Source organism: Callithrix jacchus, chromosome 4 (assembly GCF_049354715.1).
Source record: "Callithrix jacchus isolate 240 chromosome 4, calJac240_pri, whole genome shotgun sequence".
NCBI classification, from domain to species: Eukaryota; Metazoa; Chordata; class Mammalia; order Primates; family Cebidae; genus Callithrix; species Callithrix jacchus.
In genome coordinates, this window is record NC_133505.1 from 4,410,462 (window position 1) to 4,428,223 (window position 17,762).

Here is a 17,762-nt window from a genome sequence, read left to right on the forward strand (position 1 = left end):
CTTTGCCATATGAACAAGGCTAAGGGCCCTCACCACGCACCAATATGCTGGGGTGTGCATAAATCTACGATCTTAGGTTTCCCAGCCTGCAGAACTGCAAGAAATAAATTTCTCTTGCTTACAAACCATTCAGGCTTGGTGGTATTTTTGTCATAGCTGCCCAAATAGACTAAGACATACACATAAACACAACCAACCTTGCCTTCCATCTTTACAAATCAGGTATTGAAAGACTCACTCCTGATTCCTATAATAAGGTGTCTATTTGTAACTTCAGTAATAAAATTTTTGATTACTTAAATTTTTTCAGTCCAGTTGAATTACTGAATTATCTAAAACCTAAAATACTACCATTCAAGCCAGAATTCTAGATGCTTGTTAGTATTAGGGCTCTCTAGAGAGACAAAACCAATACAATATAGATGTATGAGCAGGTGTTTAATAGGGAAATTAGCTCCTGTCATCAGAGAGGCTGAGAAATCCCACAACAGCCCATCTATAGGCTGGAGACCCTGGGATGCTGGTGGCATGGCTCAATTTAAGTCCAGAAGCCTCAGAACCAGGGAAGCTGATTGTGTAACTCTCAGTCCAAAGCCAAAGTCCTCAGAACCCAGGGCTTCCTGGAACAAGTCCTGAAGTGCAAAGGCTGGAGAGCCAGGAGTTCTAACGTCCAAGGTCAGAGGAAGAACATCTCAGCTCCAGAGAGAGGAGAATCTGCCTTTCCTCTGCGTTCTTGTGATACTGGGCTCCCAGTCAATTGGAAGGGAGAATTTCCCACTGACTCACATGCCAATCTCTTCTGGAAACACACTCACAGACACACCCAGAAATAATGTTGTACCAGTTGTCTAGGTATTCCTTAGTCCAGTTGAGATGACTCCTGAAATTAACCAGCACATGGATTCACTTCCAGGATCCACTATTCCAGTTTTCAAATACGGTCTGGCGATTCTGAGGGAGAACTCTGATACAGTTACGGTGTCCCAAAGGTTAATACTATTTTCGTAATAATAATGATGAAACACTAATTGCTTTTCATCTCATTCTCTCAGTAGGGTGCAGCAAAGTTTTTTTGAGCCTATATACCCAATGATATACTAATAGGTTTAATACAAAAGCAGATGTGAGAATACAAACATCTTCTATTAAGCCAGACGTGAGATTTGGAAAAAGTTAAAGCATGTCACACTTCTTGATCTTTTGTTTGGAGAAACTAGAATGCTTTTTCATAAAATATCCTATTGATGTTAACCTATAATTGAGTTATTCATGCTATTTTAACATGAAATAATAAATAACATTTAAAATTTCTGTTTCAATATCAAAGACCATAAATATTTACAAACGTTAACTCAAATAAACAAAAGCCCCACAAGGCCCTAAACATTCTTAAGTGTCTAAAGACACAATGAGCCCAGGAAGTGTGAAGTCACTGGTGCCCCCACTGAACCGGAACGCTGAGGCAGATCTGGTCCAGGACTGCCCCGCTCCACCAGGACCTCAAATCTCAACCACACTCGAGGACAGAGTACTGACTCCTTGTTTACTGCAGGGGCCCCTGAGCCCAACCACAGCCACATGTCCATGTTCTTCATTCATCTTCATCCCAGGTCCAGGCCTGTGGGTGTGTGCTCTGGAAACCCTGGGGCTGGGTGGAAATGAGCCATCATCTCCTGGGACCCCTCAGCTGTTATGGTGGGACTCAGCCACCCTCACAACCTTGGTCCCTCCCAGCTCTCTGGTTCCACTTCCTCTAGCTCTGACCTGGATATCTGGTTCCTTCTCCCCTCCGGTGGTCGTGTGGATTCCTCTCTTCTCCCACATCCTGGCCAACCCTGTTGGCTTCATTCCAAGTCCACAGCATCTGGTGCCAACTGGCATACTGGGCTCAATGTCGTCACCCTGATGCTAAACAGCAGGTTCGCTGCCAATCAGCTTCTCACACTTTCTTCCTGGCTGGGAGCTGTGTAACAACTAGCTCCCTAGGCCTGGATCCCGTCCCACAGTTACAAGGAAATGAACTGCTAAAGCCACAGCCTCGTGAGGAGGTGAACAGGGGCTGAGGCCTGCAGGGGGTGTGAAACAGGCAGCTGGAAGATGTTCTCTTATGTGACCAGAGCGGGGAGGGCGTGTCTTCCACCAAGGGCGTTGTGCGGTGGCTGCTGAGATGGCCAGGGCTCGTCTACATGGCTGTGAGACCAGGGAATTGATCCTGTGGGCTGTGGTGCGTCCCTGCCCTGTGAAGTGTCAGGCCCTCTTTAGGCACCGTGACCCCATCGGCTCCTGTGAGTGCGGGGCAGATGAAGATGGGGCTGTCATCAGACCCTAACCTGAAGAAGGGCCTCATAGGCCTGGAGAAGACTGAACGGGGGCATGTGTAGATGTGTGATCTGTCCCTCATGTTGTAGAAGGATACGTCTCCAGCTTCATAGTCCAGGAAGACGCCTACCCGGCAAAGGGGCTCCTTCAAAGGGAGAATCCTCTCAGGGGAGGACAGGGCCCGGTACTGGTTTCCAAACATCTCCAGGGTCCAGAAGCCATTCTCAGGAAGCAGCAGGAACTCCCCCTTCCTCTCAACACTGTCTCTACACACCCCCACAGTCCACACCATCACGTTTTCCACCTCCACCTCCCAGTAATGTTTCCCAGAGGCGAATCTCTCCCGGCCCAGGACACAGGGCTGACTGTCGAATCTCTCTGGGTTGTCCTGCACGCTCTGCCTGAATGGGCCTCGCCTCACACTTCTCCGGTCCTCTGACAGGAAGAGCTCGGGATGAGCGGTATCTGGGTCCAGGACCACATCGGCTGCAGAGGAAGTCTCAGGTTTAGGCCTGGGGTCTCAGGAACCCTGGGGATTGTGTGGTTCCTGGCTCCCAGAGAGGTCTCAGAAAGCTGCAGGGGGATCCCCATGTAGTGGCCACTTCCATGAAGGGCCCCTGATTCCAGGCAGATCATACCCTGAGAATTACTGCAGCTGCACTTCTGTCTCTCCAGAGACAAGCAGCACCCTCAGGTTGAGAAGAATCGAGGGTCTATGAAATCCAGAGAGTTCAGGAAATGAGCCAAAATTAATGGTTCCCACTTCTTTTCAGCATTCTAAGATCTGTTCCCTTTTCTATTCAAGACATTTGATCTCTGGGACTTTCTTTACTTAGAAACTTTCCAACTTGGCTGAAACCATCATAGAAGCTTTATCTCCCGTCGTTCCACCACACTCCCCTCAATGGATCCATTAACTGAGTCTCTTATTACACACTGTCCTGGGTGGGGAATGACCTCTTCACTGGTCCTATAGGTTGTTTTAATGGGTGAGAACTGATTTAAGTGACTGACAAAGGCACCCTTCGAAGGATAAAGAAGGAGAATAATTGAGCACAAAAGAAAACCTGCTACCTGAGGGGTCAGTGGGCAAAGTCAGGGAAGACGTACTTGAATCCAGATTTCTCTGAACCACACGTGTCTGATGTCTGCCAGTACGACTTCTCCCACGTGGGCAATGCCCCAGGAGCCGGGCATCCTGCAAACTGCCCCCATCTGCATGTATTCTCACTTCCTCAGTCTACCTTTCTACTGAGTTAGAAGGATTTTCTCCTTTCCACAACTTAATATGTCTGATTGTGACAAGTTATAATTGTGTCCCAAAATGACAGTAGCAATTTTAAAACTCAGCAAAGAGGAATCTGGTAAAACGTGGATTCTGATGCTGACAGCCACAGGTACCAAATCATAAGATGAGAAGTGTTCATTGAACGTGGGTGATTGGTTTCTCTGTGCTCTCCCACTCATCCCCCCAACTCATCTGAACTCCTTCCCCTGGCAGGCTACATGTAGAGTATCAGTGCTCTCTTAGAAGCAGAATGAGTTAAATGAGTAGGAGGACAGTTCCTACTGAAAGGTATTTCTGGCCGCCTATTTGTACTCCATTGCGTCAGGCTTGTTAGGGACCCTCGTGGCCTCTTCCCCACGTGGGTCTTCAACAGTGCACAGTCCACGCCATCCCGAGGACACACATTGCTAAGACAGCACTGTCTTCTTTCAAAATGATCCAGAATCAAAGAGCAATAACCTCTGAAAAGTAACTCCTGGGGAGGCTACTGTGCATGGGAAAACTCTGGCAATTATACATTAAATTACTCTAAAAGAGAAAGGGTCCTGGGGGTTGATTGAGAGCTGCCGGGATTCCCTGACAGAAGAGCCGCGATGCATCATTGCTGGGACACTGTTGATGAACTGACCTGGGCCCCCTGCTCTTCTCCTCTAAGGAGTCCTGTCAGCTGGCTACTGGGGAGAAAGCTGAGGTCTGAGGGAACCTCAGAGGCACTCACCAGCATGTAAGAATGTTCTTCTCCATCCTGCAGGGAGAGACAGAGGTGAATGCCATGAGATGCTGCTAACTGAGAACACAAATCGTGCACGCGGTAGTTCAGGAAAGGCCAAACTTACTCAGTTCTTCTTGAAGTTGCTCTGAAAAACAAACAAACAAAATCATGTCTTCAACAGAAGAACTAAGAGAAACTGAGCTTGTATTAAACAATGCCGAAACCATCCTTTCTAAAAAACCAACATCATCACCCCTCCCTTATGCCTAGGGAACTCTCAGAATCCAGCAATGATATGTGATCAGATGGCTGGGTAGTTTCAGCACATGGTTAGACTTGTCTTGGTGCAGTCATGTAGTGCTGCTGCATAGAGCCAGGTGCATGAATGCACTGTGTGCAGCATGGAAGAACGAAAGCTCTGAAAGATTCATTCTCAGGACATGCGAGTCCCGAGCCCTCGCTGCTGTGCGTTTCCTCTCTCTTCCTTCAGCTGGTACCTGGCAGAGCTGTGGTCTTTCTATGACAATGAACTGTTCTCCTATTCATTTAACTTTTTAAAAAGTTTCTATTTTTCCACACTTTCTTTCTCAATTCCTTACGTGCAATTTCTTTTTCTTCCTGTTCAACCTCCTTCTCCCCTGACAGAAGAATCTTTTTTTCCCTTTGAAGCTTCTTGATGCAACTGATGGTCACAGCCATGAAGATGATGAAAATAGCCAGGATGACAGCCAGGGCCACCGTCCAGGGAGATGTGGCCAGGATGACAGCCAGGGCCACCATCCAGGGAGACGTGCTGGGCATAAAGGATTCTGAAAAGGCAGCCAGAAAAGTCCACTTAGTTTGAAATAGAACATCCAAGTGAGAGTGCCCTTAGGAACACACCTGAAGAGCTCCCTCAGCCACATGCTCTGCTGGTTTCTACTTCAGAAAACACAGATGAAGAAAGTGATGCTGGCTCAGAGCTGGCCGACACCTCAGTGGCTTCCAGGCCAGGGCCCAGAGGCAGAAAAGCAGAAACATCTGGAGTCAGCATGGGAAGGACCCGCCGTGCTCGGTCAGCACAGCCAGCACCCCGCCTCAAGCCACCATCACTCACACCTGGAATACTGCAGTGCCCTCCTTCTTGTTCTGCCCTTACCGTCAGCAGTCTGTCCTCCGCAGAGCAGCTCAAGTGAGATCATGTTAATTATTTGCTCAAAACCTTCCAGTGCTTCCCATCTCACTCACTCTGAAAGTCAAAGTCCATTTATGACCTGTGCTGCCATATATAATGTGGTTGTATCACCTCTGTGAATTCATCTCCCCTACTTCCTGAACTCACTTCATTTCAGCCATGCCAGCATCACCTCCTAGGGGTCCTGACAACTGCCAGACATGCTCCTTCCTCAGGCTCTGTCCGTGCCTAGGCTGCTCAGTCCTTAAGCTTTTGATGGTTCCTTGCCTTGATTGCTCAATTTCCATCTTGACGATGAAGTCTCCTCTGACCACTTAGTTAATAATTCTGACGCCGCAGCCAGGTGCAGTGGCTTAGGCCTATAATCCCGGCACTTTGGGAGGCTGAGGCGGGTGAATCACAAGGTCAGGAGTTCAAGACCAGCCTGGCCAACATGATGAAACCCTGTCTCTACTAAAAATACAAAAATTAACCATCTGTAATCCCAGCTACTTGGGAAGCTGAGGCAGAACTGCTCAAACCTGGGAGGCAGAGGTTGCAGTGAGCCGAGATAGTGCCACTGCACCCCAGCCTGATCACCTGAGAGACACAGTGAGACTCTGTCTCAAAATAATAATAATAATAATAATTATTATTATTATTCTGATGCCTCATACCCCTGGGATGCTCTATTTTCTCTCTGCTAAATTTTTCCTACATGCTTATCACCATGTGATAGAATATATAGATAATTATTTATTTAACCACTTGTTTCAATTATTTCATATATTTCTCTGACATTTTTTTTTTTTTTTTTGAGATGGAGTCTCACTCTGTGGCCCAAGCTGGAGTGCAATGGCGCGATCTTGGCTCACTGCAACCTCCACCTCCCAGGTTCAAGCGATTCTCCTGCCTCAGTCTCCTGGGTAGCAGGGATTACAGGCACGTGCCACCGCACCCAGCTAATTTTTGTGGTTTTAGTAGAGATGGGGTTTCACCATCTTGGCCAGGCTGGTCTTGAACTCCTGACCTCATGATCCACCCACCTCGGCCTCCCAAAGTGCTGGGATTACAGGCATGAGCCACCGCGCCCAGCCACACGCTGTCTCTAGAATGTGAACTCCTTGAGGATAGAAATCTTGATATATTTTGTTCAATTATTGGTCCTTGATTTCCAGAACAGTCTTAAACATCAGGAATGCCTGTTGAACACTTGTTGAATACATTTATGAATATCTGTTGATAGGGAATCTCCCTAGCTCTGTCCTTTGGGGAGTCCCATAGGCAGGAAGAAGTAGCTGCAGCTACAGAAACGCCCAGTGTAGGCAGTCACCCATCCACACCATTCTCCGTGTTTTATGGTTGTCCTTAATATTTTACAGTTGTCTCAGCATAAAGACCTAATCAAGAAAAAAAAGACCACATTCACCCTCAGAGAAGAGGCTCCTACTCCTGAGTGCTGGGACTCTTTGATTCTCCCTTTGTGGCAAGGGGAGAGGCCTCAGCTCAGCTATAGCCTCCAGCTCCTCAGGGCCCAGGACCATTCCACCCACACTGTTGCCCGACGCCCGCTCTGGGCTCCTCTGTGTGCTGAGGACCCCCACGCACTGCATGAGTCTCAGAGGGCAGAGAACTCACCTGGAATAAAAATGACACTTTCTTTCTTCTGGCCGAGCAGGGTGTTGTTGACAGAGCAGGACATGTTCCTCACGGACCTGTCTCTGATGATCACAGCTGTGGTGACTATGAAGAGGCCGTCTGCATCACGGGTGGAGTCCTCCTTCAGGGCAGGCATGACCTCGCCGGAGGGGTCCCTCCACACTGTGAGGGGCTCTGGGTACCACCCTCTGGATATGCACTCCAGCAGGATGCTCCCATCCTCTTGAATCTTGATTTCAATGAGGGGCTTAGAGCCAAAGCCTAGAGAGGGAGACCAGGGCTCAGCCCAAAGGCAGTGGTGTCCTAGCCCCTACTGCACCTCTTCTGTGAAGGAAGGAAGGGTAGAAGAAAGAACCTTGGTTTTCGAGAACATCACGAGACCAATATGCAAAATAAATTGTGAGATCTCTAAGAGAAAGGCCCGCATTGCACACTCTTCTTTACGCTCCACCTGAAGGCCCCATCACAGCACCAGACACCTGTCTGTCTGCTATAAATGCTTGCTGTATTATTCTGGCAAAGACTAATTTTCTCACTTCTTGGAGGGTGTGTCCAAATTCTCAACCTGCCTGTTGTGCTCCCGGGATGGTTTTTCTGCAGACCTCCATTTCCTGAAGCTCTAAAATAATACACTAATGACAGAAACCTGCCAAGTTTGCATAATCTTATTTTTTCCTTTTTTTCTTTAAATAGAGATGGGGTTTTGCTCCCTTGCCCAGGCTGGTCTGAAACTTCTGAGCTTGGGCAATTCGCCCACCTCGACCTTCCAAAGTGCTAGGATTACAGGTATGAGCCACCACACTCAGCCTTGGCAGAATCTTAAAAAACTTTTTGACCCAAAGTCACCAAACTAGTCACTTCTGTGTAGTTCAGGGCCTCACATCACCATGGCTATCTACCACCATAGATAGAGGTGACTGTTTTTAGGAGAACAGACAGGGCTGTCTGACAAAGCCAATTCTGACTCTAATTCACCATTGTTTACCTCCCAGAGGTTCCATCCATTAGACAATTTTCTTATAGTCCTATGAGATCATCAATATATTAGAAATATCTAGATGCCTGTGGGATCCTTAAGATAACCATATGGCCTCCTCAATGTCAGAGATCAGCACCAAAAATCCTAATAATTCAGACTCATTTAAATATATTCTACTTTACTAGAATATATTTAATAAAATAAATTGATAGTCTCAATAAAAGAGACTATTGGGAGTGAGAGAGCTGAAACAGCGTGGTCCTGGGAGACCCTTCAGCCATGTGTGATCATTCAAACTTCTCCTGAATAATTCCTTTGTTAAGTTTCCCAACAAATTATATCAAAGACAGGAAATTATAGCAATCACTTAAGTCTAATGCTTTCTGCTCACTTTTTTTTTGGTCAGGAGAAGAAAAACTAGTTGTGCATTTGAAGGCTCAGGCAGAAATTGTAGAAATAGAAAACTATTTTCCCCTGCTTATGGCCTCAGCTGAGGAGTGCTTATGCTTCTCAAGAAGTGAAGAAATTAAATTAGAAAAGAAATTAAAATAGCTCAGCAAATTGGAAAACCAGATCCTACAAAACATTCCATGGGGTTCAATACAGGTAAGCACAACACAATAGATTTAAGGGAAAAATCAACCACCAACCAATCCGACAAACAGGATACAATAAGCAAGCAAACAAAAAGTGGGACAGCGACCCAATTCAGACTGGGAAGGTCAGGCCAGGGTCAGTTTTACAGAGAAGGAGTCGTGGGTCCCTGCCACACAGAAACCATTCATTACTGGGCAACACTGCAGGGCTGATGTGCACACAGTCATGACACCGGAAACCCTCCTTCCACAATATTCTGTTTTAATCACTTGTAAGTTTGCCTTTGTGAGTAGCAAAGATGGGGTCTCCCACCTGTTATGATTTGTGCCCCTCTGGGAAGAACCCCATTTCCCAGTCCTTGCCTCACTGATCTGATGGACTGAAATGCCACCAAGAATTATTCTGCACCTTAAAGGTTTTTTCACTTCTGAAGTATAATTTTTAAAGCATAATACACTAACCCCAGGACTGAGGTAATCACCTAATATCACCTTAACAAACTCCTGCCAGGCACGGTGGCTCACACCTGTAATCCTAGCATTTTGGGAGGCTAAGGTAGGTGGATCATGAGGTCAGGCATTTGAGACCAGCCTGACCAACACAGTGAAACCCATCTCTACCAAAAATACAAAAATTAGCTGGGCATGGTAGCAGATGCCTGTAATCCCAGCTAGTAAGGAGGCTGAGGCAGGAGAATTGCTTGAATCTGGGAGGAGGAGGTTGCAGTGAGCCAAGATCCTGCCACTGCACTCCAGCCTGGGCGACAGTGCAAGACTTCATCTCAAAACAAACAAACAAACAAACAAACAAACAAAAACAAACTCCTAGAAATCTCAGTATAAATACATTTCTATGCTGAAGCCTTGCCAAGTTCTTCCCAGCTACATTCTTAGTCTTCCTTTGTGGAGTTAGCAGGAATTAAGCACAATTTTGCTTCTGTATTGAGTTGTGCTTTAATAAAATCATCTATTTACATACAAGTCATTCGTGCTGCAATCAGTATTTCAAGAAAGAAGAAAAAGTCAAGATTAACATTTATCGAACAATCAGATTTCATATGTCGTCATTCTCTGGGCAGTTCTTACTGATTCTAGTTGCCCCGGGGCCATATTTGACAGTGTCTCCTCTCTCTCTCAGAAGAGCTAAGGCAGGCATAAGACTTTCTTTTCCGAGATGAACTATTTTCCCCTGCTCATGGCCTCAGCTGAGGAATGCGTGTGCTTCTCAAGAAGTGAAGCCCATAGCTTAGCAAGGTAAACCCACTCATGGTGGCCCTTGTGCAGGAAGAAGCCAATCTCCCTGTGGAAAGGGGACTCCAGACATTGGTCTGCAATGGGCCTGAAGTTAGGGAAGAAACTGTCCCCAAGAGTCACACTGTGCAAAAGTAACAAAGCAAAAGGAAGCAACGCACCTGCCACCGCGAGGCGCAGGATGGCCTCATCATAGGACCTGCCTTCTTGGAAGTAACAGCGGTAGGTGCCGTTCTCCTGGGCTGTGACGTTGTGTATGACCAGGGCCACGCTGCCCCTGCTGATGCCCTTGCTCACAAAGGTGGTTCTTCCTCTGTACTCCTCCATCTGCTCCTCTGTTCTCTCTCTCCCTCCCTTATATACGAACACTGCTGGGGAGAAGTGAGACCGGAACCACCGCACCTCCATGTCCTCAGCATTTTTCTCGGGGGACAGATGGCAGCGTAACGTCGTGTTTTCTCCCACCATGGCCAGGATGGGAACAGCTGGCCCCACGACAGTAAACTGTGCTGTTCAACAGAGGGATGGAGTCAGACAAGGATGCCAGTCACCACATCTCTAAGGCAGGAAAGGAAGCAGATATTCCAGGGACAAAAGGAAACAGATGTTCCAAGGCCACAGGGGTGTTTGGGCTGAGAACTTCTGGGGACCAGTAGCTGTGGCTAGTCAGCAGCACCCGTCCCTGGGGGCAGGAAGTATTGAGTCTGCTCCTGCTTCATAAAGGAAACAGTGGAGAGCCCACCTGGGCACCCTCTGTCCACCCTGTGCCCCTGAGATTTTCCTCCATTCTGCAATCTAGCGCTGTGCCTGAGTGTAAACTTGAGCCGTCCAACAGGGTATCCATCCACTAGCTATTTAACAGTTACAAGTGAAATGAACTCTAAGTGTGAAACACATACAGATTATAAAGATTTAAACTTTCAACATGTCAAATATCTCATTGGTAATATTTTATATTAACTTAGCATTTAAACATTGATATTTGACTATTTACATAAAAATATATTTTTAAAATTTATTTCATATATGGTTTTACTTTTTTCTTTTTTTTTGATGAGGAGTTTAGCTCTTGTTGCCCAGGCTCGAGTGCAATGGCGTGATCTCGGCTCACTCTGACTTCCGCCTCCCAAGTTCAAGCAATTGTCCTGCCTCAGCCTCCTTAGTAGCTGGGATTACAGGCTCCCACCATCATGCCCACTTAATTTTTAGTACTTTTAGTAGAGATGGGGTTTCACTATGTTGGCCAGGCTGGTCTTGAACTCCTGACCTCAGGTGATCCACCCGCCTCAGTCTCCCAAAGTGCTCTGATTACAGGCATGAGCCACAGTGCCCAGCTCGGTTTTCCTTTTTAAAATAAAACAGACAGGGCACAGGGTCTCCGCCTGTAATTGCAGAGCTTTGGAAGGCCAAAGTAGAAGGATCCTTTAAAAGCCAGGAATTTGAGACCAGGCTGGGCAAAATAGTGAGACCATATCTCAACAAAAAATAAAACTTCGTCATGTGTGGTGGCCCTTGCTTGTACCCTCAGCTACTTGGGAGGCTAAGACGCGAGGATCCAGCGAACCCTAAAGTTCCAGGTTTCAGTGAGTTATGATCTCATTCTCCATCTACTTCATTCCAGCCTGGCGACAGAGCAATACACTGCCACTTAAATAAATAAACAAAAAGTTTAAAAACTCTGAAAATTTGCTATTGTACCTGCACTTGACCTTTGTGCCTGGCTGTACTTCTTTTGGACAGGGCTGGGAAACTCAGTGCGCATGCTCAGAACGAAAGGCTAAGTCAACAGTCCCACAGTCCTTCTTTCCCTTTGCAGACTGCAGTGTGGACGTTCCTTTCCCGTAGGTGACAGCAGCACGTGGCACACATTCCTACCTGAGACCAGCGCACACAGGCCGAGGAGGAGGAGCAGGAGGGAGGCCGGCAGGGAGAAGGGCAGGGCAGCAGCAGGTTCCATGAGCACCCGGGCAGGCAGGGACCAGAGACCTGGGGTCACAGAGGAGAATCGGCCTAGGAGTCTCGGCACCTCAGTGCTGGTCGGACCCAACCTCTCCTGTCACTCAAGTAGGTCTCATCGGCCCCCAACTCCAGCGAGTCCCCTGCATGTGAAGGCTCAGGTATCTCCCGAGAGAGGGATTCCCTAAACATCCCATGGAATAAGCAGTCGGGGCGAAGATGAAGCGGGCCGTTTCCCGCCCTCCTCCACGCACTTCTCTGGCCAGAGTCCGCTTTCTTCTGTGGTCGCTGGATTCTCCCACACCCTCCGCCCTTCCCTTCCCTTCCCCTCCCCGCACCCAGGCCGGGCCACGCGAGGTAAAGCCAGGCGGGGCCGCGCGTCCCAACCGCGCCCCCCACCCACCGCGGGCCCCCCCACCTCGGGCCTTCCCTCTCCCAGGCCCCGCCCGCTCTCGCGTCCACAGCGGAAGCCGCTCCCCCGCTACCCCGGAGCTGTGGCCCCTCCTCCGCCTTTCCTACCTTCTAGAATTAACCCGTTTTCTTTTGCCCTCTGATCCTCACATGACGCTTTTCCGGATACAACTCACCCACTGGCACAGTCACCACCAGAGAACAAAGCATCCCAAAAAGAAGAGAAAAGCTCTCTTCACCTCCCGTTAACCGCGATGTCTGGTGCCGCGCGGGACCCGGGATCTCACTGAACTGTTTGGAGCCCAGGATTGGCCGGGTGCGGGTGAACCAGCCAATGGTGTCTCGAGCCTTATTTCTCAGCGGTTACTAGGTAGAATACACAAAAAACTCTCAAGCAGCAAATAACCTTTTGGGGGTTATTAGGTATTTCTATTTCCTTTTTCTTTGATTGAAAGTAAGAGTGCCGGTTCTGGCTGTGGACTCTGGGGGAGAGTCCTGGTTTGGCTGTGGACTCTGGGGGAGAGTCCCGGTTCTGAGTCTGGACTCTGGGAGAGAGTCCTGGTTCTGGCTCTGGATTCTGGGGGAGTCCTGGTGTCTGGCTTCTGTTAGCTCTGCTGACATTTCAGTACACTGGTGCAGAGCATCGGTTTTTGTGAGGGAGTCTCTCTCTCTCTCTCTCCTCTTCCTTATTCAAATTAGAGTCTGTTAGCTCTCCCAGTACTTCTGGACGCTGGAAAACGGAGCTCTGGTTTCTGTTAGCTCTGCTGACACTTCAGTACAGGGGTGGGCAGAGTATCGGTTCTGTTAGGGAGTGCCTCTCTCTCTTTTTCCCTTTTTGTTTAAATTAGAGGACTATCTGTCCTAAAAATAGAAATAAAATGCGCAATAAACTGTGTAAACGGTGAGTGCATGTGTGAGTTAATGGGGAGTTCAAGGGCCCTGCCCTTAAAATTCCAATTTAGCCCCACGGCGAAAGCCACGGGGCTCGACTGGGCTCTTTTTCTGCAGTTCCGTGGTCATCTCACAGGGCTTAAGGCAGTGAGCTCGGCTCGGTCCCGCCGGGGCTTTGTACCGGCGGGACCCGATGTCCCGTCAGGGGAGCAGCCAGAGGAGCATCAGAGTGACCCCAACACATGATTTTTCTGTTTGTCCAAACCGTCACAATTGTTTGTGTGTCCCAGTGTCTACTGTCTGCTTAAGACTGTATGTCTGGCCGCCTTTACTGCCCGAGTCGGCTAGGAAAAAATTCTTTAAGGTCCTCAGTGCTGACTTCCTGTCTGAGGAGGTCAAATCCCTCATTTGCGGTCGGGCTGGCCAACCCAGTCCTGCCATTTCTGTCAAACACAGATCAGGCCGGGCGCGGTGGCTCACGCCTGTAATCCCAGCACTTTGGGAGGCCGAGGTGGGTGGATCACGAGGTCAAGAGATCGAGACCATCCTGGTCAACGAGGTGAAACCCCGTCTCTACTAAAAATACAAAAATTAGCTGGGCATGGTGGCACGTGCCTGTAATTCCAGCTACTGGGGAGGCTGAGGCAGGAGAACTGCTTGAACCCAGGAGGCGGAGGTTGCAGTGAGCCAAGATCGCGCCATTGCACTCCAGCCTGGGTAACAAGAGCGAAACTCCGCCTCAAACAAACAAACAAAGCAGGTGTTGCTATGGAGAAAATTGTGACACACGTTATTCGTGGCACCACACAGATTGCTGGCGTCTGGGCTGTCACCTCCCACGGCCCAACGAGTGGGTGCATCGCTCTCTTTTTCTCAGAACAGTGGTGGATTCAAAATAGCCATCCTGCAGCTCTCCTTGCCCACGTGTTCTGTCACTCCACCGCTTTCCCAGTACCCTTAGCCGGAACTCAGTCCAGAGAAACCTATTCCTGTAACACTCTAACTCTTTTGCAGTCACATTATTCCCCACTGTGGCTGATCTCTCATCTTCAGGAAACATCGGGTGGCCCTTTTCCTCCACACCCCGTCCTTTACCCCGATCGTCTCAATTTCCTGTCTCAGCGAGTCCAGCGTCTCCGGGACTTGGCTTTGTTGTCCTTCCTTAAACCTTTAAGAGAAAGGGCTGATTTGAACACTCTGCTTTTAAAACGTGGAGACATCTGAGGTGTCTCGGATGTGAGTATAGGGGCAGACTACCCAGCGCCTGTGAACCGGGGACTTTTCAGCCTGGGTGTTCTGCCTCCCCCGCATTCTGTCCTGTCTCTTTAAGAACACTGAAGCGGCCGGGCGCGGTGGCTCACGCCTGTAATCCCAGCACTTTGGGAGCCTGAGGCGGGTGGATCACGAGGTCAAGAGATCGAGACCATCCTGGTCAATATGGTGAAACCCCGTCTCTACTAAAAATAGAAAAATTAGCTGGGCATGGTGGTGCGTGCCTGTAATGCCAGCTACTCGGGAGGCTGAGGCAGGAGAATTGCCTGAACCCAGGAGGCGGAGGTTGTGGTGAGCCGAGATCGCGCCATTGCACTCCAGCCTGGGTAACAAGAGCGAAACTCCATCTCAAAAAAAAAAAAAAAAAAAAGTAAAGAAAACTGAAGCCGCGGCCCGGAGCCTTGGCAGCCGCTGGAATTCAAAAGTGCGGTTTTTCCTGCATAGGTCGGTAGGGCAGAGTCTGTAAGGTGAGGCCTGCAAACACCGCCCCCAGGGCCTTTGTCTCCTCGCGGGCGGGGACTGCCTAGCACCGGGAGCTAAGACCGCACAGCTCAGCTGCACGCAGGCACAGACGGGCTGGGAAAAACCGCGGAGGGGCGAGTTGCAGCCCAGTCCCAGGCAGCCGTTCAAGAGCCTCCTACATTGTTGGCCTTCTCCCCGTAATTCGGAGGCTGAAAATACTAAGTGTCGTGGCAAATCGCGGTGGGGGCCCTCTTCTTGTTTCTCCAGGTTATAATCTTCCCGTTTTTCCGATTCTCCACGCCCCCAGGCCGTGAATACTTTTGCCCGTGCTGGGTCTGACATTTTAGTTTAGAATCCTGTTAAGTATCTGTGTTCAAAATGGGAAATTCTTCCTCCGGGCCCGGTCACTGAGCTCCCTGCAGTGTATGTTAAAGAACTTTTCTCGAGGCTTCTCAGAGAACCATGGAGTCCACCTTAAGAAAGGCAAACGCGGGACTCTCGAGTGGAGTGGCCGAAACTTAAACCAGGCGGCCTCTGGCTCATGCTGGGTGGCAGGTTCTTAGCGGAAAGCTCGGGCACCCTGATCGGTTTCCCTATATTGATCAACGGCCTAATTTGGTTCGGAACTCTCCCCTGTAGCTTCGATCTTACGCTGTTCATGACCCCACCTCTATGGTTCTTCTGAAAAAGTCCCCTCCCGGCCCCGACCGGTTGCTCGAGTGGCCCCTTCGGGCCCCCGCTGTGTTGCCGCCCTCTGAGGAGGAGGGAAGCCCTTCACACCCGTTACCACCACCTTACAATCAAAGACGCCGCACAATCTCTCCAACGACACCTCCAGCGCCCCCCACCCCGAGCTGGTGTCTCAGGCGGTTTCTCTGCCCGTTGCCTCAAGGTTGGGGTTGGGGGAAGCTACTCCACTCTTCCCCTTGAGGGAGACACCACCCCCGCCACGCAGTGAGCTCTGCTGCTCTGTTCTTAGTTTAAGTTCCGTTTTCCACCTGTGCAAGTGGAGAGCTCAAAATCCTCTGTTTTCTGAAACGCCCCAGGTCCTAACTGCGCTAATGGAGTCTGTACTTCAGACTCACAGGCCCACCTGGGACGACTGTCAACAGCCCCTTCTTAGCCTTTTCACCTCTGAAAAGAGAAAGGATTAGACGGGAAGCCAGAAACCATTTCCTTAGTTTAGAAGGGAAGCCTAGGGAGCAAGCCCTAAACCTCCTTGAGGAGGTTTTTCCTTCTACCCGACCTGAGTGGGACCCTAACACCTCAGGGGGGAAGGAGGGCTTTGAAAAGTCTCCACCAGCATCTCCTTGCGGGTATTAAAAGAGCGGCCAGAAAACCCACGAACTTGGCTAAGACCACAGAAGTGGTTCAGAGGGCTGTGAGTCACGTAGTGGAGCGTTCTTAGAGCATCCAGGAGGCCTATCAAATTTACACCCCGTTTGATCCAGTGGCTTCTAAAAATAGCCGTGCTATAAATTTGGCATTTGTGGCCCAGGCAGCTCCGGACATTCAGAAAAAGCTACAAAAGTTAGGGGGTTTTGCTGGAATAAACATCACTCCGCTTTTAGAAGTAGCCCAAAAGGTTTTTGATAACCGACAAACTGAAAAGGAAAAGCAGGCAGCTCAAGCGCTGAGCAGACAGGGCAGGAAAAAGGCAAGCAAAAATTATAGTGGCCGCTTTGGGAAGCAGAAAGGGAGGAACTCCCATCGCAAAGTACCAGCCGGAGTCCAGACCCCCCCCCCAACCGCCAGAAAATCCAGAAAGGCGAACAGGCTCCCCGACAAAGGGACCAGTGTGCCTTCTGTAAACAGACAAAACACTGGAATGTCCCTTAAAGCCAGAAAAGAAAAGAGAACAAAAAGAGTCCTCACCTCCCCACAGGAGAGGAATCTGACGGTGGATGGGACCGGGGCTCCTTTTCACTCACCCGGGAGCCCATAGTTACTGCTACTGTGGGGGGCCAGCCTGTAGCTTTTTATTCAGTACCGGAGCTGAACATTCTGTACTACACACACCCTTGGGCAGTGTTTCCAACAAGAAAATGACTGTACAGGGGGCTACTGGAGCTATTCGACAATATCCTGTCACCCACTCACGTGAGGTTCCTTTAGGCCAAAAGAGAGTAACCTATTCATCTCTAGAAGTTCCAGAGTGCCCCTTCCCCCTTCTTGGGCACGACCTGCTCCACAAGCTGCAGACATCCATCTCCTGCTCGGCTCAGCAAACTCCTCTCAAGTTGGGAGACACAGAGCCCCCTCCTGCTCAGCTCCTGCTGACCACTCCTTTGTCAGAAGAGTACCTTTTAGTCTCATCTTCAGTCCCAAAAGAAAACCAAATTAGCCCTCTCCTCCTGGATCTGCAAGCTCTTTTCCCCCGGGTTTGGGCAGAATCAAACCCCCCAGTACTGGCAAACATCATCCACCGGTGATCGTATAACTTCAGACTGATGCCCCACCTGTTCGGGTCAGACAATATCCGATGAGCCAGTGGGCTAGAGAAGGAATCGGCCCCCACATTCAATGGCTATTACAATCCAATATAATTACACCATCCCAACTGTACCCTACTCCATTACGTGAATAATTTATTATTGGCTACTGAGACTACAGAAAGCTGTCTGCAACATACTAAGGACCTGCTTTATCTCCTTCAGGAGCTTGGGTGTCAGGTTTCCGCTAAAAGGGCCCAGCTTTGTCTTTCCAGGGTCTCCCACTTAGGATATGAACTAAATCAAGGAAAAAGAGCACTTTTCCTTTATTTAGTTCCAATGCTCCAAAGGAGGCTATCTTATGAATCCCCACCCCCACCA

At 49.2% G+C, this 17,762-nt stretch overlaps 1 protein-coding gene across 18 annotated transcripts in view; it reads right to left on the reverse strand.

Moving 5' to 3' along the window:
- BTN2A2 (butyrophilin subfamily 2 member A2) overlaps positions 1-17,762 on the reverse strand; it is a 34,130-nt gene that overhangs the window by 7,340 nt on the left and 9,028 nt on the right. For 7 of the 18 annotated variants that reach the window (XR_008480981.2, XR_008480982.2, XR_013533606.1 and 4 more), the window contains exons 1-7: positions 12,501-12,612; positions 11,833-11,943; positions 10,119-10,466; positions 7,111-7,392; positions 4,919-5,128; positions 4,444-4,464; positions 4,326-4,352 (exon numbers count right to left, since the gene is read on the reverse strand). Coding sequence is in view for 10 of the 18 variants with exons in the window: in XM_054254737.2 (XP_054110712.1) it covers positions 4,326-4,352; positions 4,444-4,464; positions 4,919-5,128; positions 7,111-7,392; positions 10,119-10,466; positions 11,833-11,943; positions 12,501-12,534 (1,033 nt within the window). In the remaining 8 variants the exon portion in view is untranslated. Of the gene's footprint in view, positions 1-419; positions 3,290-4,235; positions 4,353-4,443; positions 4,465-4,918; positions 5,129-7,110; positions 7,393-10,118; positions 10,467-11,655; positions 11,944-12,432; positions 12,613-17,762 lie in introns of those variants that run through there. The other 11 variants (XR_008480984.2, XR_008480986.2, XR_008480985.2 and 8 more) reach the window with 11 other exon arrangements.